A 14717-nucleotide genomic window follows, 5' to 3' on the forward strand; every position below is an offset into this window, starting at 1 on the left:
ACGTCCATTAGTTATGTAAAGGTTATTTTTGAATTTTTATACCTCCCACCCTCGGACTCACCATTCTTACGTGATATTTCATATCTTTTAACTCAATCTGTCAACAATATTCAATTATTTTTAACCTTATACGATATTTCAATGGATTTCAAAGGATTTTAAGGGATTAAAAAAGTTTTAGGGTAGGATTTTAAATCATTTAGAGAGAATTTCAATTTTTCGATGATTTTATGGGATTTGAAGAGATTTACTAGAATTTCATAAGTTTTGAGGGGACTTCAACGAACTCTTAAAAGATTTAACGGAACTTCAAAGGATTTTCGAATAAAATAAAGAATTTTGAAAGATTTCAAAAAAAGTCACAGGATTTCAAAGCATTTCTTGCGATAATATAGTATTTTGACGAATTTTGAAGGATATCAATGAATTTTAATGATATTTTGAAGATTTACAGTGATTTAAAGAGATTTCAAAAGAATTCAGGATATTTTAAAGGATCGTAAGAGCTTTCAAAAGATTTGACAGAAAGATTTGACTGGATTTCTGAACATTATAAAGGATTTTAAGAGATTTAAAAAAAACCTGGAGTTTTAATGGAATTTTCCAAATTAAAAGAGATTTCAGTGGATTTAAAAAAAATGACAAAGGTTTCAAAGGACTCTAAAAGATTTTAACGGATTTAAAACAATTCTAAAGTATATTCACGGATTTTAAATGATTTTGTAAGATTTCAAAAGATTCTTAGAAATTGTAATAGCTTTTAATATATTTGAATATACTGTATGAGATTTTAAGAGATTCGAAAAAATTCTCACAGAATTCTCGGAATTCTCACGGGTTTTAAAGAATTTCCGATTTTCGAAAACACGATTTTTAAGAAAGTCTAACGAAATCTATCGAAATCAAACGATTTCGAAGAACATTCACATAATTTAACAATTGTTAAAAAAATCAAAAAATTTTTAAAAGAATTTACAGAATTTAAAAGGATTGCAAAGTATTCTAGGGATTGCACAAGAAAGAAATAATAAAACTAATGAGATAATGTTAGTAATGGGGTTATTGAATATTTTCAAATATATTTCCTCACTAGTCAAATGAAAAGAGCATTAAAAGTTGAATATAATTACTCGAGAAAGTTTTTTTTAAAAATAAGTTTGATTATTTTAACTGTTGAATTGTGGAAAATGTAAAAATTAAATTTTCTCAAAATAAAAACTATTCGATCAAATTTTCGTTTACGAGACATTAATATAGGAAGTTCTCAATATTTTTAAAGCAATACTTACTACAAAAAACATGAAATCCTCGAGTTTTTGATGAAAATTCGCTTCGATTTATAGCGGAAAGTACAATTTGAAATTTCATATTAACTAATGATATTAATATTTATTGATATTATAGGGATGCAATATTATGCTATTACAACATTATTTATTATAAAATTATTAATTATAATAATAAATTAAAAATTTCTACATTTTCAAAAACATTAATTTCAATTAGAAAGAAAAAATTCAAGAATTAAATCTAAAATTCTGTATGAACTATATATAGAATTTTAATAATAATTCACTTTTGGTCAATATATAATATTGTATTTAATTTTCGTAATGTTTCTGGAAATAACAAAATCTTGGTTTGAACTTCCTGCCAAAAAAATACACGATTTAACTTCCATAACTCGAGCATTAAATCTTTTTTTTGCAATAAGTATTGCTTTAAAAAATATAGAAAACATTCTATATCAATGACTATTTTGGAAAAACTGAATAAAATAGTTTTTATTCTTTAAAAATTGTGCTAGTGGTTGGAGGAAACATAAAATAAAATATTATTTAAACCGTGTTTTAACATTATAAATAACGGTCCAAAAAAGTATTCAAAATTGCAGATGGTCAGAAATTTTTGCCACTGCAATTCTTTTGATTGTTTCTGATTGTTCAGATACTTTTTCAAGAATATTTTTTTTCACAAGGGAAATATTCATATATTTTTTAAAATTGACTACATTTTTTTAGAATTGTATGCAGTATATAAAAAATATATTATCTCAAATTCACACAACAATCTGATCCTATAAAAAGTAATTTCAACGGCCAAAACAGGTGGTAATTAGCTTCTTGTTCTTTAAATAATAAGAAAGAGAAATCCCAATTCCAAGTAAGGATTCGCAAGATTTTCCGAAAAAGTCCCATCGATTTAATGAACGCTCCCTTATCAGCATCAATCTTCTCGTTGCCGATTGGCATGGAGTACGCGACGCACGATATGGCTCACTGGTTGAGTAAGGACGATGCTTGCTTAAAAAGGACTAGGCATTCAAGGTTCCATTGGGTTTACGCTTGACAATCGCAAATCGCACTCGAGATCGTGAACCCTCGTGACCTTGCAACAAGCAGGGAACGTATGACGTCTTAAAGACATAAATATAAAAAGCCAACCATTCAACTGGTAAAACTTCAGGTAAAAGAAACTCATAAAAAAATCTCCATAAAATGTCTTGGTAAAAAGGCTTCTCGAACGCACCAGACACGTTTCATTGTTCTTGGTCTATATGGATTCGGAATAAGGATCACTACGTGGTATGAAATCACTGAGAAGTTCTAAAGAGTACAAGTTAGTCTTTTTTATGCCCTTTTGAATGCTTCTATCGAGTGATTGGCCCATTGGTATGCCTTTGGCTTTCTCAGCTCTGGTGATTCGACTTGAAAGCATCAATCAGTGTTAGTCGATCGCTTCCTTCAAGGCAGCCAGCTGCTCCTCTCCAAGTTTCACCTTGTCCTGGATCTCCCTGCCGTCCATTATCAGTTTCGCCTTCATGTTGATAAAGTGCTGGTAGTCGGCAAACTCCTCGTCGTTCAGGTACTTGGAGAGAATCGCCGAGACGCTCACACTGCGCTTGTCGATGTTGCTCTTTAGAATCTTCGCTTCCTCAAGCTGATCCATCAGTTTGTCCCTTTTGCTCTCCAAGACTTTCTGGAAAACGACACAGGATAATGGATTAGAAATGAGATCAATATTCAAATTCAAGAAACTTTTATCAGATGAAAATCAAATTTAAAATCCTATTTAACGTCCAATAATCAAGTTAGTGTGCAGAATTCCTGAAAATAAAACCACAAGATTCCAACGACCAAATTTGGACAATCAACAATTTAAAAGTTCCCATTACAATATATAAAAAAAAGATAATAACTTTCCTGAAAAATAAAAGAAAAAAATTCGTTTTTTGGGCAAAAATAAAAAAAGAGGAAAGAAAAATGAGAAGGCAACAAACCAATTATTTTTTACAAATGATTTTTTAAATTGTGATTCGGCAATAATAAAAATAAAAAAGACGAAAGAAATAAAAAAGAGAAGAAAGGGGATTTAGTTTCTTGCCTTCTCATTTTTCTTTTCTCTTTTTTAGGAAAATTTTTATCTTTTTTTAAATTGCAATAGGAACATTTTATAGAGTTTGACCAAATTTGGTCGTTGGATTCTTGGCTTTATTTTTATGAATTCTGCACATTAGATCAGTATTCAATATTTTAAAGCTATAACAATATCCTGAAACTTATGGAGCTTTCGAAATTTAAGCTTTTATAATCAAGCTTAACAAATATTTAATTTAGAATTTTTTTATTAAAAGCCACAATAATTGACAGTTATAAAACAGAAGCATTTAAAACTTTTCAAGAGGACAATTTTAAATTAAATGCCGAAAATCTGTGCAATTTTTCATTTTTATAAATTGAACAGTTGAACGGTTTCTGGTAAAAAATAAAAATCCATGCTATAGTTTTCAAGCGCGAAATTGAAACTGCAATTTTTAACTATTCTATTTCAAGTTAGAAATAAATTTTTTAGGTTTGAGGATTAAACTATTTTGTTGAATATTTGTCTTTTTAGTAATATTCAACTATTTTTATTTAAAATTAACATTTTTGTTATTGAAATATTAACTATTATATTTTATGTTAACAACCTATCTTTTTTGTGCAAATTCAACTAATTATAGTTATTTGGTTTAAGATTCCTCTGTTTTAGTAGGAATTAATATTTTTTTGTTAAACATGCAACTATTTGTTGAGGAATTAATTATTTTGTTGAAACTAGGTTTAATTCTGGGTCAGAAATTAATTTTTTTTCAACTGATAATTTAACAATTCCATTTTCGGTTGAAAACTGATCTCTATTAGTTGAACTTCAATTATTTGATTGGAAATGCCATGCATTTGGTTGAAAATTCTTCTTTTTGGTTTGAAAATTCATCTGTTTTGGCAGAAGTTCTATTCCATTAAAGGATTGAAAATTGATATTTTTTAGTAGAAAATTCAACTCTTTTAGTGAAAATATCATGCATTTGGTTGAAAAATTGGTCTTCTTGGTTTGAAAATTCATCTGTTTTAGTAGAAGTTAATTCCGTTGTAATTAAAAATGCAATTAGTTTGTTTTTAATTCAACTATTTTGTTTAGAATTTCTTTTATTCTGGGTTGAAAATAATTATTTCAACTAAAAGTGTAACTATTCCATTTACGGGTAGAAAATTTATCTTTTTTTGGTCGAACATTCAATTATTTGACTGAAAATTCTAAGTTTGATTGAAAATTCGTCTTTTTGGTTTGAAAATTCATCTGTTTCGGTAGAAATTAATTTTGTTGTTATTAAAAATGCAACTAGTTTATTTTAGATTCAACTAATTTGTTGAAAATTCGTTTTATTCTGGATTGGAAATAATTGTTTTAACTTAAATTCAACTATTAGAATTACGGGTAGAAAATTGATCTTTTTTGGTTGAAAATTCCATGTTTAGTTGAAAATTCGTTTTCCTGGTTTGAAAATTCATTCTTTAAGGTTAAAATTAGTAATCCTCTTAATTTTGAACAGATTGAGAATCATCTTTTAAAATTAATTAATGTTCAATTTTTAATACTAGAACTGTAGTTCAATTTCAATGAAATTCTCAATTGAATTGAATTAAAATTGATATATTTTTCTTTCAAGAATGTGTAAAGTTCCAGATGAAAAATAAAATAAACTGTCAATTCCCGGTTCAGCGGCCGCCATGTGAATTGAATGTATAATTGATTAATCTCTCTAATAAAATATCCCAGATTCTGCTTTAATCGGAAGACATTGAAGATACGATCTTGACTTTACGGTCAATTACCCACAATGTTAATAACCACCATTATATAAAGCTCATCGTTGAAAACTGCAGATAGATACTGACAAGCGGATAGATGGAGAATATACTGTAAACTATAAAATGAAGATAGAATATACGCACTCTCTCGGCATGGTCGGCTGACATTCCATGAAGGGCATTCTCTGCCCGAGCGAGTCTGCCGCTGAGTCCAAGAAGAAGACTGGTAATTTTGCCAACTTCCTCAACGTGCAGCCGATACTTGGATGCCTCCGCAGGACGAGCCACAGCTGATACTCGTTTAGCGACACGGGCTCCTAATGCCTCGTTCAAGTCACCCTCTTCTCTGACCGCCTCCTCTTCAGCCCTGAGAACTACCAGTTTCTTGTCCAGTCTGATCATCAGCTCCTCCTGGAACAAAATGCCATTTTCTAAAGTCGTTCGATTACAATCTCCTAAGATTCCCCAGTATTCCCGACAAACAACTCTTAAAAACGATTCGAGGAAGGTGCTGAGCTGATGAGGAAAAATGAGCGACCTGCAGGTCGCTTTGTACCTTCAACTCGGTGGCGTTTTGAGAAATCGATGCTTTCATTATAGACACAAATGTCCAGGGTTATTATACTTAAGAGCGGTTTAGAAGACGAGTCGATTATCAGCCTCGACCTCTACGACTGACCAAAAAATGTAATAAAGGAATACAAGAGTTTCACGAGCCGGGTTTAAAAGGGAGAAAATTGGAATGAGTTTAAATAAATGAGATGAGTGGTCAAGTAAAGTGGGTTTGAAAATCGTAATACCTTCTTTTGCCTGAGGTCTATATTGTCCATGATAACTGGAGTAGTTCCATCCTTCGTGGGTGCAGCTTCTTCAGACACGTCTTGCGAATAACTCGTAAAAAATTTTGCGTTGCCCTCTGAGCTCGTAAAATAGGAAGACGTAGGCGAAAGAGGACTGCTGGGATCCGTTATCGTTGTAACTGGTGTTGCAGGTGCTGACTCGGTTCTAAAAAAAAAAATTAGAACCATGAAAAAGACTGAAGGTCTAGCAACCAAGTAGTACCTCAAAATAATACAATTATTAACGAGAAGTAATTCATAATACGGAACTTCCACGAGGTTTAAACGAAAGTATGCTCTCGGCTTTAAGAAAAAAATAGTGAAAATTACATTAAGAACTAATAATAGATTAGAATCACGAAATGATAAAAAACATTAGTAAATAGATCTTAGATAATCATTTTCATGACCGAGCTTGGTTCAATTAGTGCCAGTGACTTGCTTTTAATCCTCAAAGAAACAACAAAGAACATTATTCGGTCATCACAGATCTGATCAGAAAACAAAACAATCTGTAAGGAAGAATTCCACTGCAATTAAAACCACTAGGAAGAAACAGAAACTGTCAGATCCTGGCGAATACTATTATTGAAAATTATACCTTTTAAAACTGCAACTTATACAAAGTGTTTAACAGAGAATATTATATGAGCAAGTTACTGGAAGTAGAGCGGTATCAGAGAATGTGAAATGGAAGCAGAAAATATATTTTTCGAAACGGATTTTTTTATTTCGAGAGCCAATCACGTCGGCCGAATGATTTTTATACGAATGACTAGACTTTCAACGAATCGCGTGTAGTATGAATGAACGTGGCGAGGCTACTAGCGGTCCATTCGTAACTGGGAACAGCACCTACGTGTAGGTGAGAACAAAACAGCGGCCAGGGCAAGTCGACTTGACAATATCATTTATGGGCGGCTTGCGTAACCGCACTTTCTCCTTGCAGGAGCAACAGTACAACTATTGTCTTGGAACGATTGGGCGTTCGCCAGATGCAAAACTCCCATCGCCTTCATTTTTACAGCTTCCGTCGATTTATGCTCTGCAAAAAGCTATTAACGAGGTTAAAACTTGAACCAAAAACGGGAAAGGAAATTCCGACAAGACTTGTTAAATTATACGACTATAGAAAAAATCTGTTACTTAATTCCTTCAAAACGTCAACATTCAATTCCGTCAGATTCAAACTTAACTGAAATAATTAGGAGAATTCAAAAAGAAAATTGAAAAAAAAGATCAATTGAAAAAGAAATATCAGGATCCTACTCATAAGAAATCTCATCAAACTAAGGGTGCATCCATAAACTACCTTATCAATTTTGGATTATTTTTTTACCACCCAACCCACTAGTTGACGAACGCAGTGCTCGAAAATTAATGCAGCCTAAACTTTTCTAACACCCGGGAAATATAGTAGTTTTTCACAAAAATAGGGGAATAAAAAGGGATTAAATTAAAATAAATTAAATTAACCACAATATATTTTCTACCAAACAAGATGAATTTTTAATTCAAAAAGACGAATTATCAACATAAAAAAATAATTTGCAACAAAACAGTTGAACTGTCAACAGAATAGTTAAATTTTCCAGCTATAAAGATGCATTATCAACCAAATCGTCGAATTTTCAACAACACAAAATATTAAAAATAAACCAAAAATGTAACATTTTGTTGTAGAAGAGATCAATTATTTATAATAAAGTTGAAATTTTAACAAAAAATATGACTTTTCTACAATAAAAGGAGAACCTTAAAAATGTGTATAGTTAAACGAAAAAAAAACGCATTTTTAACAAAATAGTTGAATCCTCAAAAAAATTGATGAATGTTCAACAAACAAGATTAATTTTCTAAATAAAGACAAATTTTCAAAAAAATAGTCAACTGAAACGGTGAATCTTCACAAAAAAAAACATGAATTTTTTAAAAAGTAGTTTAACTTTAGACCAAGTAGTTGAGTCTTCAGCGAAAAATGATTCATGTCCACCAAATATGTTACAGTTCAAAATGGCTCACAAACATTTAATTTGAAATAAACAACAGTGAAATTCTACCACAAAATCGAATTTTAAACAAAATGATTGAATCCTCAACCAAGAAAGATTAATTTTCAACCAAACAGTTGTATTTTTAACTACAGAGTAGGAATTTTCAACCAAGAAGAATAGTATTCTACCAAAAAATACCAATTATTTCAATTGTCAACAAAAAATGGTATTATTACATTTTTAGCTAAAAAATTTATTTCCCCAAAAAAAAAAGGAAATTGCAAAGAAATAATCAAATTTTCAACCAAATGAAGCGAAAAAAAAATAATTTTCAACGGAAGAGTTCAACATTCAACCCCAAAGTCATTTTTTTAACTAAGAAGATTGATGTTCTAGAAATGAAATAATTAAATTTTAAACCCAAGATATAAAGCTTCAACCAATCAAGTAAATTTGTAACGAAGTAGTTTACCTGTCAATTTTTTACCAAAAAATATTACATTTTAGCAAAATAGTGAATTTATCAATATAATAATTACATTTTTAAACGAAAGAGATGAATTCTGGACCAAAAATATAATAACAGACTTTTCAACTAAATGGATTTTCTTATTCGGTTCTATTAATTCAGTTCGCATTTAAACGCAAAAACGATAAAAAGGGAAAATTTCTTGAAAAAAGGAGGAAAATGAAGAATCCTGTAAAAAAGGGGAATGGAGGGAATAGGTGAAAAAGTTTGAAGTCTAACATATCAAAGTGATTTTGAAACTTATTAAGTCATTCCTAAACTGCACCGTCACAGGGTTATCTTTTGTAAAATTCGCAAACTTTGTCCAAATTTATCATCAGGAAACGTACTAAATGTTATCTGAGTTCGTAAAGTTTAATTCGTAAAGTCGATATGGTAGAAATTTGAGCCTCTAACGAGCCTGTCATTTATAAATCGATGGATTATTTTCTTGTTCTTTTGGAAAGACTTCGATTGTAGACGTGGATCTTAGAAGTTCTTTAAAAAATAAAAGACAATTAAAGCCCACATAAGTTGGCAGTCATTAATAATGTGGATAAGGAATCCTGATGCTTGCATCCACATGATAATTGTTCATTGAGAGGTCTGCGCCAGTTGCATGTCGTTTCTAATGGACGCGTGCCATGTTGTTCCATGTCGGGTACCGCGAAAGAAAAAATATCACCGACCGCCCACGTCGATAACGTCACAAGCCTCGTTGAGACGCATTCTCATTCAACGAGGACAAAATTACGAGGGTGCTATAAAATAGATGACATACTTGAAAACACAAATATTACTTCACAGTACGTTTTACAGGGATTTATGTCGCAAGCCAATCGGTTTGACCTTCGTACTGTCGAAGAGATTCTGAAAGAGAAAAATAGATTTTAAATTGAGAGTGATTTAAATCTTCTTCAATTAGATGCAATTTGTTTCGTAGATAGATTTTTTATAGTTGAGTGATAAAAATTTGCAGCAATCAAGTTAATCTTGTAATTGGAAGGGATTTAATTTCTGTATCAGTTGAAAAACGACTATTAATTAAAGGATTTAACTTCCAAGAGATGGAAATATCGAAATTCTAGCTCGTCATTTTTAACATTTTAGGTGTGCAGTGTGAATATCATAAGGGTGGCTTTTAGGTGTCTTTCCAGATTTCCTACGCAGCCTATAATTCGGGGCATGAAATAAAAAGATTTTAGGTCTTTTTAATTAGCAGATATCGAAATATATATTTTTTAAGCATTTAACACAGCATTTTTAACATAGTTGTACATATAATAAGAATGTTTTTTCACGCGTACCATAATTCGGGGCATAAAAAATGAAGATTTTTTACGTTTATTAATTGACAATTATTCCAATTCTAACTTGTCTTTGAACATGTCTGAATAATGGACGATGTTTAAGCTTAGCTAACCCCTTAGAAATTTGTACTCGCCAATAAGTTTTCAACGGAATATAATTTTCTTTCTACTAAATAATGTGAGCAACACCAAATTTAGAAGGCCTTTGAATTCCAAACTTCTGAATTCGAATAGACTAAAACTTGTTTTCCTTGATTAATTTTAGGAAAAAAATTGGGTCAACCATAATTCATTAATTTATTCGGAGTAAACTCAGGTGCGAGACACATCATTGTTTGCTTGATGGAAAGAACTGAATACAAAGTGCAGTATTCCATGCATGAATCGACAGACATAATCGAGGAAATCTTCTTCAGCAATAATAAGCACTCTAATCTTGAATCCTTGAATACGTAAGCACCTATCATCAAAAAGTCGTATTGAAAAGACGTATTCAGAGGCGCACGCCACGTATTCTGATACAAGCTTCAAGTATACGTGTCTCGTTGTCTTCCAACGGGACAAGCCAAAGAAAGAACCTCAAACTTCCGCGTCATTTCAGTCAAAGAAGAATACCCTTTGTTACTCAAGCACTGGAATTCCATCAGGCAGATGTGCATGAATTTCGTCTAGAATGAAAAAAAAATTGCAAGGAATCTAAAAAAAAAACTGTCAATCGAATAGACTCATGAATTTACAGAAGACTCTTTTGTGAAAGAAGAGAAGGTGGTATATAAATAAAATATTCAGCAAAACTATCGAAAAATAAAATTGCAAAAAATAACTGTGTTTACTAATTTTCTACCACCGTATTCTGGATTTCCTTCGTTTTTTCCCCTGGTTGAAAATATAAAATCAAGTTTTCCTATGTGTAATTTTATGTATTGTGATACGTTGTAGTATTTAAACAAAATAGTATTTGGTAAGTTATGTTGTCGAGTAGAAATTAATATAATTAGATTGCAATTGCTTAAGACATTTTGGCACACGATAGTTACCCTCTTTAATTAATTTTTTAGAAAATCTTTTTACACATAATATGAGAAATATAATAGAATTTCCATGTCTTCATTATCTGCTCAGATTTGGTGAATATGAAAGTTGTTATTTTTTATAAAATATCATAGATTGAATATTTTTAAAACTCTAAGTGATCTCTAGTAATAGCAATTAATTAATGATAAGCTATTGAAGAGTATTTTTGTATTCTCTTGAAATCTTTAAAAATTAACATTTTCCAAAACTTTAAATGTAATTTCCGACTGTTCCTCGGTTAGTAGACACTCTGAGTAAATAGATTTTGCAACAGTCATAATATTTGATAAATAAATAGATCAGAGAATTACTTTAATTTCTCGAGAGACGTCTCGAGTTGCAATGAAGAAAAATAATAAGATTCTCAAGGTGCTGTTTTCAAGGACGTTACACGCATGGCGTATCTCGTGCATGTAATTTACGTGGGAGGAAGAAGATGGAGCCTGTAATAAAGTCGATGATCATGCAAGTGAAATGACAGTGCTTATAAAATACAGAGGAGGAAGAAAGGCCAATGGTGTAACCTGAGTACTCATCTTGTAGTAATATGTATTTTTCATAAATGTTTGGAATTCGGATCCTAAGCTATGGAGTATGAAATTACTGAAATGTACTTAATAGAGTAGCTTCCAACTACAATGGTTTATAAAATCAGCAAAGTGTCTATTTAAAAGTATTTTTTCATACAGTTGAATTTTCAACAAAAAAGTTTATTTTAATAAATATTAAGCCAAACAGTTGAATTTTTCAACTAAAAAAGATTTGTTTGATGAACAATAGAAACTTCAAATTTTTAGTTGAAAGAATTATTTTTCAACAACAAAAAACTAATTTTCAATCACTTGAATTCAAAAAAAAAATACGAATTTTTAAACAGTTAGTTGAATTTTGAACCGAAAAGGTGAATTTTCAACTAACAAGATTAATTTTCTAACCAAAACGACGATCTTTCGACAAAACAAATCAATGCTCAACAAAATTGTTGAATTCTAAAGCCAAAACGACGGATTATCTACAAAACAGTTTAATTTTCGACTCGAAAATATGATTTTTTAACATAAAAGTCAATTTTCTATCACATAATTTTTCATAAAAATAGTTTAATTTTTAATAAAACAGTTGAATTTCCGACCAAAAATGTAAACTTTCAACCGAGTAGTTTCATTTTCTACCAAATTCTTGACTTTCAAAAAAAATGCTTAAATTTTTATAAAAAAAAAAAGAAAGAAACAGTTGAACAAACTGTTCTATAAAACTGTTCTATGAACAGTTCTATAAAACAGCTCTATAAACAGATGAATTGACAACTAAAATGATGAATCTTCAATAAAGGAAAGAAAAAAAATTTTAAAGTAGTTCAACTTAAAGATAGTTGTCGGCTAAAAGTCACATATCTGAAAAAAATATTTTTTCTATGATTTTAAGAATCGAAATATTGTTACTGATGTCATTTCAAATAAAAAACATTATTTTTTATAAAAAATGTTAAAATTCACAAAAAAGACATTGATTTTAACCATGTTTTTTGCAATCGATTTTTTTCTGACCGCCGCTTCTTGCCAATCTTTGAAAAATGATTGCATTTTAAAAAATGACGGCTTATTTTTTCCGGGAAAACATTCTCTAAAACTCTAAAGTTTCCAATTTCGAAAGTAAATTTGTTTATAACTTATATGGCTTCTTCTATGGCTCCAAATCGTTAGAACAATTGTTTTAATGAAACAATTTTGTAAAAAAATAATTATATTTTAAGATTATTTAGTTATTTGAAAAATTGGAAACACTAGAGTTGTAGAGAATGTTTTCCTGGAGAAACAAACCGTCATTTATTAAAATGCAATCATTTTTCAAAGATTGGTAAAAAGCGACGGCCAGGAAAAATTCAATTGCAAAAAACATGGTTTAAATTAATGTTTTTTATTTGAAATGACATCAGTTATAATATTTTGATTCTTAATCTTTATTTCAATCAAAGGGATGGATTTGGAATTAAAATGATTAACCCTAAAAAACGAACAGGATTTTCAAGAAAAGAGTTCAACATTTAATTCAAAATATGAATTTTAAAACAAGAAGACTAGTTTTCTAAAATCGAAATAATTCAATTTTCAACCAAAGAAATGATTGCTCAACCTTCAACAAGTAGATACATTTTTGACAAAAAAAGAGATGATTTTTTAAAAAATTAGTTAAATTCTTGAAAATATGGGAAAAGAGGGGTCATATTTCACAACATTCGCAGACTTGGTTCAAACTGATTATCAGAAAACGTACTAAATGTTATCTAAGTTCACAACGTTATACTTTCACTGTGAGTTCTGTTTAGCAATCACCCCAGAATACTAGCTTCACAAATTCACCATAAGTCATAGTTTGCACAAAAATACGCAAACTGACGGACCATCTCACATTAAGATCCATAATCTACCTTCTAATTCGAAAGAGCCAACATTAGAAATCAGTCTTGCTTCATCAAAATTGTCCTATTTTTTAACTGAATGGAGATACGAGAGGATTAAATTTGGAGGATATATAATTGAGGAAATCTTGATGACGAATGAGATTAGTTGAGATGCTTGACCACCCACTCAAGTATATCATTGGTGGTCCAGCTGGTCATCTTCTTTATCGTACTGATAAAAACAGTAATTTGTTATCCCCTCCTGAAAAGACGCCACTGCGAGAGAGTCTAAAAACTCTCCAAGGTATCTAGAACCCCTCCCTTGATTTTTTTCTGGCCTAAAGAACACTCTTATCTGCATCATGGGTCGCAAGGTCATCGCGATGTCTGCGATACGGTGGGTGGTGCTCCGGTACGCACGCATTGTTATGAGGTTTTTCTGGGCGCGGTACCTTCGCTGGACACCATTTCAATCTGATGGTGAACGACCGCCAGGTTTGTATCAGGATCGCCATCGATGAAAGTAGAAAAGAACGGCCTTGAATCTCCTGGTCTGTTATTTGCACCAAGGACATATCATTCTATGATTCTACTCATTCTGAAATAGAACTAGCTGCAGCCACCACCGATGTTAAACGATATTTACGGTCCTTGAAGAACACTTAGGTTCTATGAGGATTGGATTATAATTATTTCAACTTTAGAAGGTGAAAGTTAATTTCTGTTCCCTGCGATAATTAGGAATTGCGTTGAAATTATAGAGACTAGATAATTTAAACATTTTTCCCAAATGGTGATTATAGTTTTATAAATCTGGAACTCACTTGCTCTCCTCTTCGGTTTCATTATCGACACGCGAAGGAGGCTCTTCCAGGGAGAGTGTTCGTCTTGGTCGAGGTTGCAATGTGGCTTCCACCCTGAAGAGACCGGAAACGTAGTCTGTTGGTTTTTTGTGTTCTGGCACTGGAACTGAAAAGAAGTTAAGAAATTAGGCTTCCAGCGAGATAATAAGATTGTCAATTAAACCTTAACCTTTATAGTTGAAACCTTGTTATATTTTCTGAAGGTAGAGTGAATGTAATTGGATATTCCACCTCGCTGAAGAAACAAGGCACTCAGACCAAATGTAAAGCAGCTAATAATTTTTTCACATCTAGGCATCGAAATAATAGTTACTCGGAGTGATTATTCCGGATGACTAGTGATCATTTCATGTCGCACTGTTATTGGGAACTATTATTATACCTTGCGCTTGTGAAATTCCTCGTCCCGGAAGCCTTAATTTAATGCTATAAGAGGCGCGTGCGTGCACATCCAATATTGCAAGCAATGACGCGTAATTCAATAATACTCTTTGCCTGCTGATTGGGTTAGCGTTTATTAAAATAAAAGTTCATCGCACTCAGTTTTATTCAAGGCATATCAAATTTACTCTTAAGACATAAAGCAAGATTTAAAA

At 31.2% G+C, this 14717-nt stretch overlaps 1 protein-coding gene across 1 annotated transcript in view; it reads right to left on the reverse strand.

Moving 5' to 3' along the window:
* Positions 1-1592: 1592 nt before the first annotated feature.
* The window catches only part of LOC117169222 (protein Shroom), a 245016-nt gene continuing 231891 nt past the window's right edge, over positions 1593-14717 (reverse strand). Inside the window, exons 9-12 of the mRNA XM_033355479.1 lie at positions 14083-14227; positions 5933-6137; positions 5277-5543; positions 1593-2979 (exon numbers count right to left, since the gene is read on the reverse strand). Of these exons, the coding sequence (XP_033211370.1) occupies positions 2728-2979; positions 5277-5543; positions 5933-6137; positions 14083-14227 (869 nt within the window). The 3' untranslated portion in view covers positions 1593-2727. The remainder of the gene's footprint in view (positions 2980-5276; positions 5544-5932; positions 6138-14082; positions 14228-14717) is intronic.

Source organism: Belonocnema kinseyi, chromosome 3 (assembly GCF_010883055.1).
Source record: "Belonocnema kinseyi isolate 2016_QV_RU_SX_M_011 chromosome 3, B_treatae_v1, whole genome shotgun sequence".
Lineage (NCBI taxonomy): Eukaryota > Metazoa > Arthropoda > Insecta > Hymenoptera > Cynipidae > Belonocnema > Belonocnema kinseyi.